Source organism: Protopterus annectens, chromosome 6.part0 (assembly GCF_019279795.1).
Source record: "Protopterus annectens isolate FY-2018-M chromosome 6.part0, PAN1.0, whole genome shotgun sequence".
In the NCBI taxonomy this organism is placed as follows: Eukaryota; Metazoa; Chordata; order Ceratodontiformes; family Protopteridae; genus Protopterus; species Protopterus annectens.
The window spans coordinates 1106084219-1106103420 of record NC_056737.1 but is presented as its reverse complement, the minus strand read 5'-3'; the positions used below and the strand labels follow the sequence as shown (position 1 = coordinate 1106103420).

Sequence of the window (19202 nt, the reverse complement as noted above, 5' to 3'; positions counted from 1 at the left end):
TCAATTTCAGAGACTGAAGACAGGGATGAAGAGACGCCGACGAATGCATCAGGTGGTCTGGAACTGGGTCCAGAATCCAAGGCTCTTCCAACAGTTGAAGTCGAAGGAAGGGTGAACCAAATCTGAAGAAGCCAATGAGGGGCTATTAGAATGATGGTCCTTTCCCAAGCCTTTTGCTTTCTGTAGTACTTTGGATATCAAGGGAATTGGTGGGAATGCATAAAGGAGACCCAGAGGACAATCGTGTACGAGTGCGTCCCTTGGAGCTTCTCCCGGAGGGGGGGGGGGGGATCAGGGTAAAATAGCTTCTGCATTTTGTGTTCATGTGGGAGGCAAAAAAGTCGCAGCAAGGCTGGCCCCACCTGCAGAATATTCTTTCTGCTATCTCTTTCTTGAGGGGCCACTCGTGAGGCAACAAAATTGCCCTGCTCAGTCTGTCTGAAATCACGTTGGATTGCCTCGGGATGTGTGTTGCTATCAGAAAGCGCTAGGTGGGTGTAGCCCACTGCCATACTCTTAGAGCCGCGCGACAAAGGGGGTAAGATCTGGTTCCTCCTTGTTTGTTCAAGTACCAGAGCACTGACATGTTGTCCGTCTGAATCACAATTGTCCCCAGAGGGAGAGAGTCCTGAAAGTACTGCAACGCCAAAAGTATCGCTCTCATCTCCAGGACATTGATATGCAGATGTTTGTCCTGTTCTGTCCATGTGCCTTGGGCTGTTCTTCCCTGAAAATGCCCCCCCCACCCTATCAGGGAAGCGTCCATGGTCACTGTGGCCGCTGGTGAGGGTAGAATAAAGGGACGACCTATCGTTACATGAACAGAGGTCAACCACCACTGAAGATCCTTTTTGCAAGTGTTTGTGATAATTAGGAGATGAGACATTGGGAGCTCTAGGCAAGACCATTGAGTGACCAGCAGCCATTGTAGAATCCGCATGTGCATGCGACCCAACGGTATAGCTAATATTGCATCTGTCATCATGCCTAACAACTTTAGCACTTCTAATACTGGAGCCTTGTCTCTGGATATAATGTTGTGGACATGCTGACGAAGTAGTAAAACTCTTTCTGCTGGAAGTTTTAAAGTGGTGGTGTTGGTGTCCAATTCTGCTCCAATAAAAACAATATGTTGCGATGTCGACAAGGCAGATTTTTTTCTGAATTTATGGTAATGCCCAGGTGATTGCAGAGAGTAAGAGTGGTGTCCCTGGCTTGTATTAGCTGATGCCTGGTGGTGGCGGTCAGGAGCCAATCGTCTAAGTACGGAAGCACCTGGAATCCTAAATGCCTCAGGTGAGCCATGACCACTGCCATACATTTGGTGAACACTCTGGGACCTGTAGTGAGACCAAAGGGCAGGGCTCGGAACTGGTAATGATTGGCTCCCAGCCGGAAGCGCAGATAATCCCTGGATGGTCTGGCTATTTTTATATAATAGTACGCATCCTGTAGATTTATCGAGCACATCCAATTGTCTTTCCCTCAAAAGGGAAGTATCGACTGAAGCATGGCCATCTGGAACTTCTCTTTCTTGACAGATCTGTTTAGTCTGCTGAGGTCCAAAATAGGTCTCCAGTGCCCTGTCTTTTTTGGAACTAAAAAGAATCTTGAGTAAGTTCCGGATCCTGTCTGGTCTGCTGGGACTGGTTGGATGACACTTTCTTAGCAACGTTTGGACCTCTACTGTTGCTTGTTCCCTGTAACTGGGTGGAACGTCGGGGATTTTTGTTGTCAATGGAGGAGGGAGTGGCGAAAAGGAATGAAATATCCTCTGGAAACTATACTTTGTACCCAGTTGTCATTTGTTACTTTGAGCCAGGTGTCTGGATACAAAGATAAGTGACCCCCGACTGCCTCCAGAATAGGACAGTCGGGCCTCCATTCAGGAGCGCTGGTAGGGCTTCCCAAAGAACTAATCTCTGTCGCCCTGGTTTTGCGGTCCCCCTCTGCTGCGAGGGTGCCGTCTTACATTATTGTCACTCCTCTGCCCCTGGAGGGGGGTTCACCACATGTGTCCATAAAGGCTCCTTGGGCTTTTCGGAACCACATCTTTCCTCTATTTTGATCCTTGGGGTAGGGTCTGGTAGGGGTGGAAAAACGGACTCAGACAGCAGAGTCTTTCCTTTCTGTTCACACCTGGTCAAAGTTTCCTTAACTTTGGGCCCAAACAGAGACGAGCCATCAAAAGGGGTGTTGACAAAGGATTACTTAAAGGGCTCCACGAAGGAACATAAGCACATCCAGGAATGTCTTCTGAGAGCAATTCCTGTACCTGCTGCCCTACTTGTTCCATCAGCTGCATATGAAATGAGGCACATGGACGAGTTCACCATGGAATTGAGGGTAGCAAGCTGGAAGGTGACTGTCTGAAGCTCCTGCAGCCACTGTAACCTGAACAGCATCTCCAAGCTCTTTAAGGAGGTCTCTTTGTAGTCTCGTAAAATGTGTGAGACAGTTCAGTGAACGCATGGCAAAAGTCACTGAACTGTATGTGCACTTCCTGTATCTATCCATGATCCTAGAGTCTCTGTTAGGAGGATGGATAGAGGAAGAAGTTTCTGACATCTCCCCTTTTGGTGGCTGCCGCCACCACCATGGCATCAACTGGCACTCCTTTGGTGAGAATGGACTTATCCTGAGGAGCAGAAATAAATTTATTAGGCCTCCTAGGGACAGGCTCCATGGTGTCCAGAGACTCCCACGCCCTTTGTGAGACCAGCTCCATGAGCTCATTGAAGGGAGGAGACACCCAAGAGGTGCAGGGTTGAGACCAGAAAGCCTTCAGGAGAACAGACTCACCTTCAGTAGGGTTGGTGGACTTCCAGCAACCCCTCTGCCTAAGGATTTCTAATATCTCAGCAAATGAGATATCTTCAGAGGGGGACCCTTCTGATTCATCTAAGTAGGTGTCCAACGTGAGAGACTCCTGTGGGGAGTCTAGGTGCTTTCTCTTGCTAGGAACCTCATCAGTGGGAACTTCTGGTGAAGTCTTGGAAGAGAAGGGCCACCCAGTGGGGCTTCCTGAGGTTCAGGGTCTCTACGCTTCGAAAGGATCTCTGAGGCAGACATGGACACAGGCGCTTTTGGGAAGGAGGTAGTTGGACCTGAAGTTGTACATGTCTTGGGAGACATCACTTTCCTCATGGTTTCAAAGGCACCTCTGCTCCAATGAGATGGGACTGCTGGATCCGAAGAAACCATCGATCCCCTCGGCACCAAGACAGTGAGCTCTGAACCAGAAGTAGGAGCCGAGCTCATCCAAGCAGAGGCACCGAAAGGCAAACTCGGAACCGACAAGTCAGTCCGACTATCCTCCTTGGATCCAACCGGAGTGTGTCAGCTCCTAGACTACTTGATAGGTGCTGAGGAAGTCAGAGTAAACAGAACTGATGGCACTGGAACAGGCGTAGGCTCCAAAGGCTCAACAATCATTAGGTCTAACTCCTCTGGCTCCGAAGGACCAGTATGGCTCGGAAGAGGAAAGGAAGTAGATGGCATTACAGTCTTCGGTTCTGAAACCACTTGGGTCGGACCCGATAAAAATTTCGCAAACTCCGGTGCCTGTAGCAACGTCTGCACCACACGATCCACATCCAAATCAGATAGGCTGATCGAGGACCGCAAAGAATGAATGGATGGAGGCACTGACTGGAGAATCGGAGACTTCAATACTTCGGACACTGGTTCCAGGACTGGGGACCTGCTCTGAAAAGGCAGGATGCTCGGCTCTGAGGGCTGTGGAGCCGATGTCGACAGTTTCTTAGATTGTTTTTACTTCTGAAGAAGAAGAAGCCTTAGAAGACTGAAGACTTACTAGACTTATCCTGGTCACTCAAAGTTTCTTGAGAAGATGATTTCAAAAGTCCTCCATCTATAAGTTTTCTTTTTTCTCTCCTGAAGAACTCTGGAGGAAAAAGAATGGCAAATGGAGCAGCTTTCTTGTAAGTGCAAGGCTCCAAGACAATGCACACAATTAACGTGGCTGTCACAGACATCTTCTGTCCACATTTTGGACACTTTTTAAGGCCGGACTTGGGATGCTTATCTTTCTCCAGGTTAGCCATAATCAAATATACAGTATCAAAGAAAAATCTATGGTACTTTTCAAGAGACTAGATACACCCAAACAATTAGAAAGTTAAACTAGTAAAGCTAAACTAGCTATATAAGCCCTAAATAACAAATGGCCTGAACAACAATATACTGTGACTAAACTATCACTATTCAAACACACACACACACACACACACACACACACACACACACACACACACACACACACACACGCACACTACTTATTTAAATAAGCTATAGAATATTGTAAAGGCACACCACAGGGAAAGGGAATATTATAGGTCTATTAGAAAAAATGAAGGCCATAAAGAGAAGAAATATATCTACTAATTAATAGTTATAGCTTTCATAGCTTAAGACTAACTCTAAATATATTGAGAAATAACAAATTAGCTAGATATCAGAAAAAAACTATACTGGTCCGAGCTGTGCAAGGAAACCTCCGATCTATTGCAGCGGCAAACTAGATCTGAGGTAACTCAAGGTGTATCATGGGATAGGGACTTGGCCTCGAGCTGTCTGAAGACCTCGAGCTTTGTAGTAGGCCGACTCAGAGCCAAGTATCAGTTCTGAACCCATCTGTAAGAATAAATGGCGAGACAGAGCAACTTCACATTATTAAATATGATACGACTTTTTTCTAGTGAACAGTTTTGTGTCTGGTTCTCATGTCTCTAGCAGACAATCTGATAGAGAAATGGCTTTGAGAAAATGTTTTCTGAAAGCATTCATGTGTTTTCCCAGCTGAGAGAGCTATACAGATGTGACAAAAACAGACATCATTTAATAGAACCATAGGCTATACCATACATCTTAGCACATGGATAACTTTTCTTTTAGGCTACCTCAAATCTGTGTGTGTGTGTGTGTGTGTGTGTGTGTGTGTGTGTGTGTGTGTGTGTGTGTGTGTGTGTGTGTGTTTGGGGCTATCGGTTTGGAACATGTGTTCCTATTAGGAGGGTAAAACTTCAATATTTGAAGATGTACATAGTTTTGTGTGTTATTATTAAGTTAACAAGTTTTAGGGGGTATTGGGCATGTGTGTATTTTTATTTGAGGTTTTTTAATAAAACAAAGTTCTGTATGATGTGATATAGGATCAAATGGAGATGAGAAACAACTGTATAAAAGATTAATCTGCCAAACAGTACATGCATTTAACACAAAAGCTGAAACTAGATATTTAACAAAAAAGCTGTTATACATAAAAAGATGGGAATAATAATTTCTTAAGAATACAATACTTTCTATAATGTCTTTAAACATTAATGGTTTCACAAATACAAGAAAGAGTAGTGAGCTATTAAAATGTAGAGTACAAATAGGTATGCTACAGGAGACGCACTTCAAAAGAACTGAACATGTGAACTTAATAAAGAAAGGTTTTCAGCATGGCTATTCAGTGGAATACATGGGGAAAAGGATAAATTGCAAGAGGAGCTCCAACAGTAATAGAAGAGGATAAAAAAGACAATAATAGTAGATATGTAGTACTGAGGGGCTGCTGGCAAGGGAGGAGCATTACACTGGCACGTATTTATATTCCACCAAAAACTGCTATAGTGGAGCTTAAGAAAATTCTGGGAGAAATAATCAGCTTTCAGCAAGGAATATTACTTATAGGTGGGGACTGGAATTTGATTTGCAAAATTGAAGATGTGTCTGGAATCCAAGAAGGGAAGTTATAACACAGGAGGGTAGATTAAAAAAATGTGAAAATATTTGTCATGGGAGATGTGAATTCAGTACTAGGTGTTGGAGTGACTTTGCATATTATACCCAAGATACAAAAAAGTGGGCTAGGCAGAGTTTACATTTCATAGGAACATGTGCAATTAACTGAAGGTCTTGATATGCACCCCATCACTATTTCAGATTATGCACCAGTAATGACCAAAATAAAAACACAGGATAATGAAATAAAAATGAGACATTGGCTGTTGAAAAGAGAAGAATTTAAGGAATGGGTAGTTGAAATTACTCAGGATCTATTGGAGAAGACAGAAATTTCTTCTGAAAATATAGCTAGGGAGAGGGCTAAAAATAAAGTGGAGTTTAAAAATTAGGTGAAAATAAAAGAAAGGGAAATATGGTTAAGAAATAAAAATTATTTAGAGGGAGTGACCACTGTTAAAGTATTGCAAAATAGGGGGATTCTCACAGAACAAGAGGAGGAGCAACAGCAGAATGCTAAACAGAAAATAAGGGATTACCTCAACAATATTCATGAGTTTAGAAAGATTGTTGTAAAGCAACTGTTTTTTGATAACTCTAGAGCACAAAAAAATTTAGCACAGTGACTCAGGCAACAAAGTAGAAAGGGCTGTTATCAAGCTTAGGGAGCCTATAAAAAGGAAGACAGAAATGGATCCTGTAGAAGTATTAGAAATATTTCAGAAATTCTACGAAAGTCTGTATACAGCAGAGACATATGGAAATGAAGAAATGGAAATGTTTATGGAATAATTAAATGCCAAGGTTAGTAACTGAACCTTTCCTACTTCTAACAGTTAGGACAGGAGGACATGCGATAAGAATGATGATGTATAACCAATCTACAGGAAAGTCCCCAGGAACAGATGGTATTCCTGTGGAAGTTTGTAGCTAGGAGGCAAAAAACTGAAAGATCTGGAAGATTTTGTTTAACAGTATTGTAAGAGGAGGAGAAGTACCAACATCCTGGAAGAAAGCAGTGGTAGCTGTAATACCTAAAGAGGGTAAAGATCCATTAGATCCAGTGTCATATAGGCTCATTTCAATACTAAACCTTGGCTATATAGTGTTTATGTCTATAACAGTTAAAAGAATGGCAAAAGTGATGTCAAAATTGATAGATATGGATCAATGTGGTTTTGTGGAGGGAAGACAAATATTTGACAACATAAACAGAACAGCGACAATCTAGAGGGAAGCAGAATGCCAGAAAATACAACAGTTCTTAGTAGGTCTTGATGCAGAGAAAGCATTTGACAGAGTAAACTGGGACTTTATGAACAGAGCAATAGAAGCACTTGCATTCCCTGATAAAATTATAAGGTTATTTAGGTGGATATATGAGGGATCAGAGGCGAAAATGAAAGTGGGTGGGGTGCGCTCTGATAATCTCTGCTTTACCAGGCAGGGGTGTCCTCTCTCTTCTTTGTTATTTGCATTATATTTAGAACCACTGACAAAAGAAATAAGGGACTCAGAAATTCAAGGATATAATTGCTAGAGTAATCAAGAAAAGCTGGCTCTATTTACAAATGACATTATTTTACACTTGACAAAACCAGAAAAGGACGGTACAGTGCCGTAAGACATTTTGAGATGGTTTCAAATCTTTTCGGGATACAAAATTAATGAAACTAAAACAAAGGCAATAGTGGTAAACTATGTACCCACATACATGGAACAACTAACAACTGGTTCAGCAACAGCCATATTTATAGGGATATAATAAAATGAAATATTTAGGAGTATGGATTAAAATGATTCCGGTGTGGCAGCTAAGGATATGTGAGAAGAGACTAAAAAGATTATACAAAGACTGAGAAAATGGAAACTCAGTTATATGGATATTGATAGCAAGATACAAGCAGTTAAAATGTTTTTATTCCCTTTAATCTTATACACAGGTCAGGCATATTTTTAACAGCCAGAGGAGAAGTTGTGGACAGCAATTTATAAAGAGCTGAAAGATTTTATCTGGGAAGGGAAGATGGCAAGTGTCAAGTGGGAAAAGCTTATTCTTCCAATAGAACAGGGCAGACTGGGATTACCCGATTTGAAAGGGTATTTCACAGTAACACAGTTAAGGCTCCTATACATAGCACAAACAGAAAACTCTGGGGGATCAAATACATTTTTGGATGCAGAACATGCTACACAGAAAATAAAAAAAAAAGTTTAGCCAACAATGGGTGAGCCTATAAATCAAAGTGGACTCTGTTTCTCATTATTTTGACAATAACAAAGCCCGTAAATATACACTTTGCCAGTGAAACAATTTCTATTGTTCCAAAGGAAAATGCTCGAGTGAGAAAAAAACACAGGAGTTAATTACAAGCATCAGAATTATTTAGACTTGGCCAGAGATTAGTGTTGGGAAATGGAGGATACTGGAAAAAAAACAGCAAAATTGTTGAAAAGTGAGTAAATGGCAGACTGTAAAGCATCAATCCCATTAAATAAAGGAACCAACATGTGAGATGTGGCTTTACAAGAACTGTCAGAGAAGGACTGGAATTGTGTCGACTAAGTTAAACTGGTGGATGAGGTGCAAAGCATATAGCCCACTTTACAGCAGTAATGTTTAGAAAGACACTGAAGGATCCAAAGAAGAAACCAAGTAAAACAGTTTTGTTTTTACTAATATGTTTGTGTAAATATTTCATGATATTAACTGCATGTTGTACTGTAAAGCAGTTTTCTATAGTGTACAGTCAAGGATATTTTAAATGTGAACTGAGCAGTCTTATCAGTGATTGCTGTATATATTGGATATATTAAAGCAAGAATGTACTTTTTGTTAATTGAAGATCCTGGCTTTCCACTACAATAAGGTAAGGCTGAACAGAGGAAAAGTTAAACTTAACATATGTTGTGATCTTCAGCTGCTGTTGTGGGGGATATAGAAGTTCACTGATCATATTATATGTAAAGTTAAGACAATAATTTCCCATTTTCATAGAGAAGGAGCTCTCGGTTAATTTCCTTGGGTTTGAGCTATAGACATTTTTTTAAACAGATAGGCCTGAAAAAAGTGAGAAAAAGCATGTGAACAGTTGTTCTTTTTGTATTTGGAAAGTCATTTGCTAAGGTATTCACTGGGAGACAAAGACTACAGGTTCAAGCAATTAATCATAAGTGTGCTAAACAGGGTATTCTAGATGAATTTACAATTACTTCATGCATCTGCAAAGTCAACAGCTGCTGTTTTATTTCATTACTAACTTGGAGGCAAGAAGTCTACAGGTGCAAGCAATGAACAATGAAAGGTTTAAACACTTCTGCTGACTGATGTATATAAGGTACAGTGTAATTAACATTTAAAGGTACACTCACAAGAGGTTCAGTGAAAAAAAAAATGAAGTTTGAAACTGTGGGAAGTAAATAAGTTAAACAAGTACTTGCTTCCCCAGCATTATTTCATTGCTTCAGTGCATTTAATATAACAGTGCACAGTTCAGTTCTTTATTTAAAGCTAGCTTCTTACATCTAAACATTAATGTTCACTGAGGTCATGCAAGCAATTTTCCCATCTGGGACAGAAATAGAGATAAGATAAGAACATTTAACAAATAGTGTAAATGAGAACACAGGCTGTAGCATGTGAGTAAGAAATAGCACCTTCATTTTTAGATTAGGTAATGTCTGTGGATGTAGATGCTGATTTGGGGTAACTATTCCACTCTGGAGGGGTAAACTTCATTTGCAGAAAATATACACAGTTTTGTGGATTTATTCTAAGTTAAACAGGTGTGGGTTTCTGAAAATGAATTTATTTTTCTGTTTGAGTGTTTTCATTGTAGCAAAACATCTTGAAACATATGACAGGTTCAAATTGAAATGAGAAAAAGCAACTATATAAGTTAAAAGTCAGAAATACACATTCAAAAGAATGGTCGTGTACAAAAGATGGGAGCAATAGCTTCCTATTGTAATGGCTACTTTGTCCATATGATCATGGAATGTAAACTGGCTAACAGGTATAGAAAAAGAAGAGTGCTGAACTATGTTAATGAGCATATGGCAAAAACAGCAAAGTTGCAAAACACACATTTAGACAGAAATTAGCACACACATTTGACAAAAAAAGGATTTCAATGTGGGCACAAAGGAAAAGGGGAGTAATGCTACTGTTTGCTGGAGTGGCTCCAATAGTAATAGAACAGTAAAAAAAGACAGTAATAATATGTTTGTCATACTAAGGGTTATTGGCAGGGGAAGAGGATTATGCTAGCATGCATTTATATTCCTACCTAAAACTGCTATTATGGAGTTTAAGAGAATTTTGGGAGAAATAAGTTTTCAGAAGGGAATATTATTTACAGGTGGGGACTCAAACATAACTTGCAATAATGAGGATGTATCAGGGAGAGCCAAGAAGACAATGCAACAAAGGAGGACAGATTTCTGAAGAAATATATAAGAATGTTTTGCATGGAGGGTGTCACTTCAGCAGTAGACACCAAGACAAATTTACATATTACCAAAAGTAGAATAGCTGGACTATGCTGATAGAACACATGTACTTAACTGAAATCATTGAAACACATTCAATAACTACTTCAGATCATGCACCTATAAAATAAATGATGCAAGTAAAAAAAAATAAATGATGAAAGTAAAAAAGAGGCTTTGACACTTTCCTATTTACATAATGAAGAGAGTAATTTAAGGAATGAGTAGTGGAAATGATTAAAGAGTTATTAGAGAAAGTAGAAGTTTCTTCAGAAGGTATAACTAGTGAATTGCAAGAAATGGAGTTTAAAACAAGGTAGAAATAAGTGAACAACATAGATAAAAGGGACTGTTATAATGGTTATGGTGTTTACCTTACAGATACAAGGTACAGGGTTTGATTCTCGCCCTTGAAAGGGAAATTGGCTAGGCTTAAAATGACCCACAAGGGCAGCTTACTTATCTATGAACCTATAAGTACCAGAATGTCCATTTCTGTAGTTATCAAGTACAAAATGTCATCTTCAAAATAAAAGCTAGCTTTTCTTGATTGCAGAACCAATTATATCCTTGTATTTCTGAAAAGAAAATGAATTGTCAGGCACAGACGCTGGGAGGCAGAAGCACCAAAAGGGATCGATACCCATTTGCCAAAGTTAGAGAAACTAAGTGAACCTCTGACAGAAGCTGTCCATTTGGTCAAATGTTTTCATTTTTTTTCATGGGGCAGAGCCCTGGGCCCAAATGCAAAGGAGCAGTGCCTCCCACACTCCACTACTATCATCACCTACTATGGGGGTAAATTGTACCATAGAGCTAGGGAGATGCTGCCCCCCCTGAAGTGACCCCCTATTAATGAGGTGCCCATATGATTTTTTTTAACATCACAAGTCACACACCAACTGCAACACTGAACAAGCACCAATGTCAACAGTGGTACCTTCTGCAAAAGCTCCAGTTAAATAAGATTTAAAAATGTGACTGCAGGAAACACCTGAAGAATAAAGTATAACTTTAAAATTAGGGTAGAGGCATGGTGTAAAACAGTGTACATGATCTTGGGTTGGATGCTGTGAACAGCAGTTTTCAAGCAAGACACCCCTCCAATATCTTGAGCAAGCTATTTAAAGGCAAAAGTGGGGTAAGGATAATACCCAAATGCTCTAATAGTTGCAGAAATACCAGTGAGGGGCATGGGTGGTGATACTAATGATTCAAGTAAGAAATTTTAGTGGAGGAACAATTAAAATGGATTCATGTTGTCTTCTGAATCCATCTTTTTATTGTGATGATTGTGCCAAACTGCAGGGACTATTTTTAATGCTGCCTAAACTCCTTTGACAGTCAGAGACAGCACAGCATGCGGAGTGGAATGAAAACACCAAGGATGTTGGCACAGCATGCTGTCACCAGGTCACTTTGATAGGCTTCCTATGCCAACCTGATCACCCATCCTTTACTTGGGGACACCCAGTAGCAAGTCTCCCTGATCCTCCTCTCAGGGAAGACAAGTAAGTATCAGTTGCTTATTTTTGCTTCCCCCAGATGGTTCTGCAGTGCCTGACCCACTACTCGACTTTGGTTGGTTTGCCAACAGCACAGACAAATGTTCTGCTTCTTCAGTAATGGGTGGCCTGTTAATATCCTGGAAGGTACTGAGAAGCAGATAATCTGAACAAAAACATCAGGCATAAGATAAAATCAGTAGTAACATTATGGATCTTCCATTACCTGTCTCAGTTTTCAATGTGTTCAAACAAGGTGCTTCTTCAGGTTTTGTATGCTGAGCATGTGCTAGATCTCCTAATGGATGCTGCTGCCTAGCCAAATGAAAAGATGTCAGCCATGAAAAACTACTTCCAGAAAATTCAGCAAAGCAAAATAACCTCATTCTTAAGTCTATATTAACATTAACCACTGCAATGCAAAGCATTTATTCTGCAAGTTTTTGTAGGAATTAATTTATATGAGAGACTAATACTTTTACCATGTGGTAACCTGGAAATGTCTGCTACTTCTGACTGATTCATTATTTTACTTCAGCTAAACATGGGGAACAATAATTACGTAAGCAGAAATAATTTGAGTAGAGAGGAGATGATCAAACTCAATTCCTTAAGGGAAATCCAAGGTATTAGAATTATTAAACCAAATAAAGGGGGCAGGTTAGTCATTATGAATAAATCAGACTACAATGAAGATGGAAAAAAATTTATGTAGTCACACATATGAAAAAAGTTCTTTGACTGAATTAAATACTGCATATAGAAAGATAATTATTCATAGATGGTGTAATAACCACAGATGAACTGAATTATCTTAATGTTGCATATCCTATGACCCTGGTAATTTTTGGCATCCCTAAGTTACACCAAGATTTATATCAACCCGCTACGCATCCGATTGTGAATGCTAGAAGTTCTACTACTTCCCCATTGCTAAATTTTTGAATATTAAATTGGAGTTTGTAATGACTGAACCACAAATATGCAAGGATTCATGGGATTTTTTTTTTTAAACAGAGAATTAATAGTGTGCTATTTGACAAAGGTTACATTTTTTGACCGTTGACATAAAAGATCTCTATACAGTTATTCCACACTCATTGGGAAAGGAGTGCTTTTGTGATTACTTGTTAAGAAAAGGGGTGTCTCAAACATTTAATATGTATGAACAACTGTTAGGTACAGTTTTAAGACACAATTTTCTTTTGTTTAATAACTAACTATATTTACAACTCGAAGGAGTTGCCATGGGGTCAAAGGTTTCTAGGAGAATCCCCCCTTTCCAGTATAGTTATATGTATACCCACTTTTTGGATGACATTTTCATTCTTTGGAATGGCCCTAGGGAGGAAACAGTGAACTTTTTAGAATATGGAAATACTACTACCTTCTTAAAATTCACTCAATATTAATTTTGAAGCGATTCCATTCTTGGATATTTTATTACAGAAGGCTATTCCTAATAGAAGGTTTGTTTCTGAAATATTTACAAAGGAGACCTATTTGAAGTTTCTTCCAGTTTTAGTAGTAGCCATCCATTTAAGCAAAGCAGGCTGTAGTAAAAGGTCAGTTTGTCAGAGCTGCCCATATGGTCACGGTCTCTTGACACTTTTAATAATGAGTGTAACAAATTGGAAGAAATGGTTTTAAAAAGGTTATCCACAGTGCTTAGACAGCTAAAAGAGGAGGTTCAGGAGAAGACAGAATATGGACATTTTTTATCTATTTTGGTAGTGCAATCAGTTAATCCAGTGGATACTGATACTACTATTGGTACAGAGACTCAATCAGAACTAGGTTCTACTGAAGAAAGTAATAACTCTGATGTAAATAATAGGGTATGAACTAGTACTTTAAAATTTACTAGTTCTTTTATCACTAAATTTACTGCAGAGAGTGGCTTAGTAAAAGATATTTTGTATAAAAATTGGAATATAATAAGTTGCGGCAGAACTTTAAAAGAATTAGTGGGTCCAAGGCCCATAACTATTTATAAAAGAGGCAGTAATTTTAGGAACATTTTTGAAAATATTAAGAAGCAGAGACATATTGGCTATATGTACAAGTATGGGAGATGTTATTGTTCGTACATTTTTGAGACTAGAAGTGGATATTAATGGGCAAAAATATAAAATTTATGGTAGATTTTTCTGTGATACTTCAAGAATTAAAACAAAACTCCAAAGCTAAGCATAGAAGTTCACTAGAAACTTTAATGATTAGCACTTTTGTCCATTCAAAAACAACTGGCCTTCATCAGATACTTCAAGAGTTGTTTATCGTGCCTGTGTAGTCAGTGCGACTGTTTCTATATAGGGAAAACAGAGCGTAAACTAAAGAATAGAATAGGTGAACACATTAGGGACATAAGGAACAACAAGGAAGCCAATGCACTTAAAGCATAAAAGCAAGCACCCCTCCCACTCTTTTAGATTTACAGCTTTGAAGCTCTGGATTTAAATGGGGGGGGGTGGCCATTATTATTAGAAAATGGAAACTATTGTGGCAAATTCGCTTAAATGCCAAATATTGGCCAGGAATAAATGACAATGTGTCCAAAATGACTGTTTTGAAATTAAATGCACAACTGGCTACTGAGACTTATCTGCATATATCAACTAGACACAAGCTGATTTAAGTATATTTTTCTCTGCACTTATTTAAGATTTGAGTCAGTAAATATTGTGCATCTTTGATTCAGTAAATATTGTCTCTCTGCAGTTAGTCTCCCCCATTTTCTGCTGTGTTGGTAATCTTGGTGGCTTTGGAATTGCCCACCCCTGCTGTAAAATCTCTTTTTGCGCACTCCTCCTGGACCCATCTCATTTGCTCACTCAGCTGAGTACAGTGAGATCATATTTTGATTTTGGATACTCCTACCAGTCCCATCTCCTCTGCGGTGTACAGAGAGAGCACTTGGGAAGGACATTCCCCTATAGTATCTTAATCTGCTCAGTTTCCTCCGCCTCAAAAAAAAAATTTGCACTTCATCTGCCTTACTGTATTTGTGTTTCTTCCTACTTTATTACCTTATTTTGCTTTTGCCTCTTCTTAAAAGTACTCAACTGAATTTATTCTGCTGCCTTTATTACTGCTTGTTAGTAGCCTGATTAAATTGTAACTGTTATTCTAAGGCCCTTGGTTTAAGCACTTGGGCTTCAAACCAGTTGTTCTACATTAAGAAGGTTTGTGGTCTGCACTGTTGTGGCAGGACAGGTAGCGTACATCCTTCTAAGTTGGGAACTGCTGATTGAAGGCTCAGTGTCTGTTATTCTAAAAGTGTATTAGTTCTGGGTTAAGCACTTGGGCTTCAGGCCAGTTATTTTACATTAAGAAGGTTTGTGGTCTGCACTCTTGTGGGAGGAGAGGCTAGATTCTGCCCTTCTGAGCTGGGAATTTCTGGTTAAATGCTTATTGCATGCTTACTAGAATGGTTTCTTTCTTAAATCGGTACGCCTTGTTTGCTGTAGCATAGACTAGATTCAGGCCGGCTGAATCTAGCTTTGTTTGTATAACTTGTGCACTGATCCAGGCAGTCTTTTTTGGAGAAGGTTTCTCTGCACCCTAGTGGCAGGACTGTGCAGTTAGAACTTATCTGACTGAAGACTGCTGGAACAGGGTTCAGTTTTAAGCTTTTTAACTGGTTAATTGGGTAAAGTGTTGTTTTGATTGCATCTGCTCTATTTTCTGAAAAAAGAATAGTTGTTTCCTGCCTTTCTGAACTAGTATAGTCCAGTTTTCAGGTTATTGCTGAATCCAGGGCTGTGTTACAAGTTTCTGTGTTGCCCATACCTTACTTGGATAGAAGGAAGTTTCTCTGTTCACCTGTGAGAGAGGGGAGCTTTGAGCAGCCTATCTGTCCCTGGAGGAGTGGTTTCAGCCCAGAAGTTAGTAGTTTATTGGCCATTTTGGGCTAATTTCTATCTCTATCACTTCCCTGCTATAAAAACCTCATTTGCACAGTTTTTACGCTTGTATTCCACTCAGCAAGTGCCTTCCAGGTGTTCTGCAGAGTCTACAGCAGCAGAGAGACAAAATTGTGACTTTGGAGTGATTAAGTACCACTTTTCTGCTTTTCTTTCTGTCTTAACTAAGCCCGCCTAAAACACCAGTTTTTTTTGTGAATCTGTGATTTAAAAAGTTTGTTATTGCTACATATTGTACTTATTTGCTGCCTGCACTTTATTTAAATAAAAAATGACTTAATTCATCTGTTTAACTGTTGTAGGCTACACACTAAAGAGCGATAGCCTTTTCTGTGCATTTAAAGTGTTGTTTTGATTGTATCTACTCTATTTTCTGAAAAAATCAGAAAAACAGCTTACTCTACCTATTCAGGCATGTCCAAACGGCAGTTTCCGGTGTACCCTCCAGTCCAACTGGTGAATATGGGCATTTTGAGGCAATGTTACAACCGCCTCATGTACACAGACAACCCTCTCCTCCTACCACCAAACACTAATATATGCGGGAGATGCAATTATACCGCCAAATTGGAGACAAAGTTCTCTCAACCCAAGACTGGAACTGACAGTCAAGAGGAGAAGGGTAATACTTGCAACACACCACCAGTCTCACATAGACCTAATAAACCAACACCGGCAAACACCACACATGAATACATGAAAACATACTTGGAGGCTATAAATAAAAATCTGCAAAAGCAACAGAGACCTCCAAAGCAGACATCCAAGCAACCTCCACACCCCATCACCAACCATGAAACACATACTTCACAATCAATGTGCCACGCAATCACAGCCCTTAACGCAAAATAACATACCCAACACACTAGTAATAGGCGACTCCATAGTCAGGCATACTGATGTCCCACTAACTAGGCTGGACAAGAAGGTTACAGTTAACTGCCTGTCAGGTGCCAGGATCCGCCACATAACACAAACACTCAGGTCACTCCAAAACAACTGAACACAAAAGGCTGCAGACCGCAAATACCACTACACCAGAAGAATGATGAAAGTGTATCATAAAAACCACTTTAATGGATGATAGAAATGAAAAAAACACGCAGATAAAAGTAAAGCGCTTTTCGTCCCACTTAGTTGTGGGACTTCTTCAGACAAAGAACCATACAACAACTACAGATATATATCCTGGTGGGGTGGTGCCACAATTACAAACACCACAGCTGAATGTAATACTAATTAAGTGTTAAGTAGTTTAAACTATTAAAGAAACTGCGTTTGCTGTGAAACATTGAATATCATGCTTATCTGACAACAACTGAACAAGTCGGAGACATTAAAATGTTATAAATTGTAAAATATTAAGAACTTTTTTAAAAACTTTTTAAAATCTTTTTTAAAACATGTATATACTTAACAATATTGGGTCCTTGGTAATGAGATACGAATCCAATAAATACATACGAAATATATAATATAAAATACAGGTATTTACCATAAGCAGAATCCTGTTGTCAAACAGCTTGCTATAGAAAAACTCATGAATCTAGCATGTATACCATGTGAAAAAGGAAAAGGGAAAAAAACACAATTCGATTGCCACAATTAATTTAAACAAATAATAGTTTGACCCAATAAAGAACTTTATTGCCATGAAGGTAGTCTAACCTGGTACTAGTCTAATGTGAACCAAAACCATGAATGGAATAAATATTAAAACAATTTGTTAAGAATATTGCAAACTATGATATGTGCTTTATATACATTGAGGGAGATACTGATCCAAGAAATACATCTGAACCATGTATATAAACAATGTGTAAAGACCGTATCAAGCAAGCAAAAACAGTGTGTCTGAATACATAAGACTCGTAGATCTGGTATGCATTGTGTGTATGAAAAAGGGGGGAGGCTGGGAAAAATTGAATAAAATATATACATAAAAATATCACCAATAACATCATAGAAAACCAGGTTGATGTAGAACGTAACTGTATAGAACAAGTCAATATTGAAACAATAACTAATTTCTAAATCACAAACATGATGAAAACAGAGATAGATCTATTCAGTGCATACACATAAAATATATGTATAAGAAGTATAATATGAAAAAGTGTATAAGTGTAAGTAAGTCAATACATGGATGTAACTACACTGTTGAATCCAAATGGAATATGTGTATAGTTATATCCTTCATCTACAGAAACTTCTTAGCTTCAATAATGGATAGAGGGAGCATATTTCGTTGAGTCCAGGAATGACACTGGCATTACACCGGATCTGCCAGTATAATTCCAATACCTCTAATTGTACATGGTAGGATCCACCCCTACCATCTGTGGGAACACAGTTGACTGCTCTAAACAGAAATTTATGATTCGGATTTTCCATTGTATGTTTTGCTAATGCATTTTCAGATTTGTTTTTCCTAATAGCATATAAGTGTTCAGAGTTTTCTGTCAGTTTTCCCAAAATAAAATGCTGGGCATTGTTGACACTGGGCTACATATACTACACCTTTAGACTGACAGGAAAATTTGTGTCTCACCTCAAATGTAACATTCCTTATGCAAAAAGTTTCCCCAGTATTCATATGATAACAATAATTACACATGTTGCATTGAAACATGCCCTTTCTCCATGGTAGTCCCTGTATGTTGCTCTCCATGATTTGTTTGATGTTTTTACCTCTTCTCCAAACAATTTTTGGTTTGTCCGGTAGTTTATTATTGAGGGCACCCCAGCACTACTAGGCTATAACTCGTACCATATCTTTCGGCCACAGAACCAGGACCAAAACACAAAAGGCAGGGGTGTATCCATATTCATCAAGGATACCTACACCTCCAGGTTAATGGTGCACCACAATGCATCAGAGATCATCCATGTGCAACTAACAATGGGCAAAACTGCAATCCAAATTGTAGCTTGCTACAGATCACCCACCATGGCCCAGGACCTCCATTCCACATTTCTGGAGACGCTCGGAAATATGAAGGTCCTACCAAACACCTTAATACTGGGTGATTTCAATTACCAAAACATAAACTGGGAGAACTACTCAAGTATTAACTCCCTTGCCCAACACTTCCTAGAATTTATAAACTTGAACGCCCTGGATCAACTGGTCAACACCCCCACCAGAGGGAACAATATATTGGACCTGGTCATCACCAACATGGGCGACCAGTGTTCCACACCGGAGGTCAACCCCTTGCTGGCTAAATCAGACCATAGACTAATCACTCTGGATATCCACATTCCGCCCCCACCCCCAATCAAGGAAACCACCATGAAAAACTTTTCAAAACCAAACTTCACGTTACTTAAGACCGAGGTGGAAAGGTTCACAGCCCCCATGCTAAAGGACAATGCTTCCCAAGCTGCTGAAACCTTTACAAATGCACTCTATGAGCATCTGCAGGAATGCATGGATCGTGCTATCCCAAGTAAAACCAAGCCTCACTCCTCCAAGAAAAGGAAACCAGTCTGGTGGACTCCTGCCATAAACAAGCGATACAACAGA

General features: G+C 39.3%; 1 protein-coding gene across 2 annotated transcripts in view; it reads right to left on the bottom strand.

Moving 5' to 3' along the window:
- ATXN3 (ataxin 3) overlaps positions 1-19202 on the bottom strand; it is a 773701-nt gene that overhangs the window by 19334 nt on the left and 735165 nt on the right. For both annotated transcript variants that reach the window (XM_044074716.1, XM_044074717.1), the window contains exon 10: positions 11974-12062. In XM_044074716.1, coding sequence (XP_043930651.1) covers positions 11974-12062 — 89 coding nt within the window. The remainder of the gene's footprint in view (positions 1-11973; positions 12063-19202) is intronic.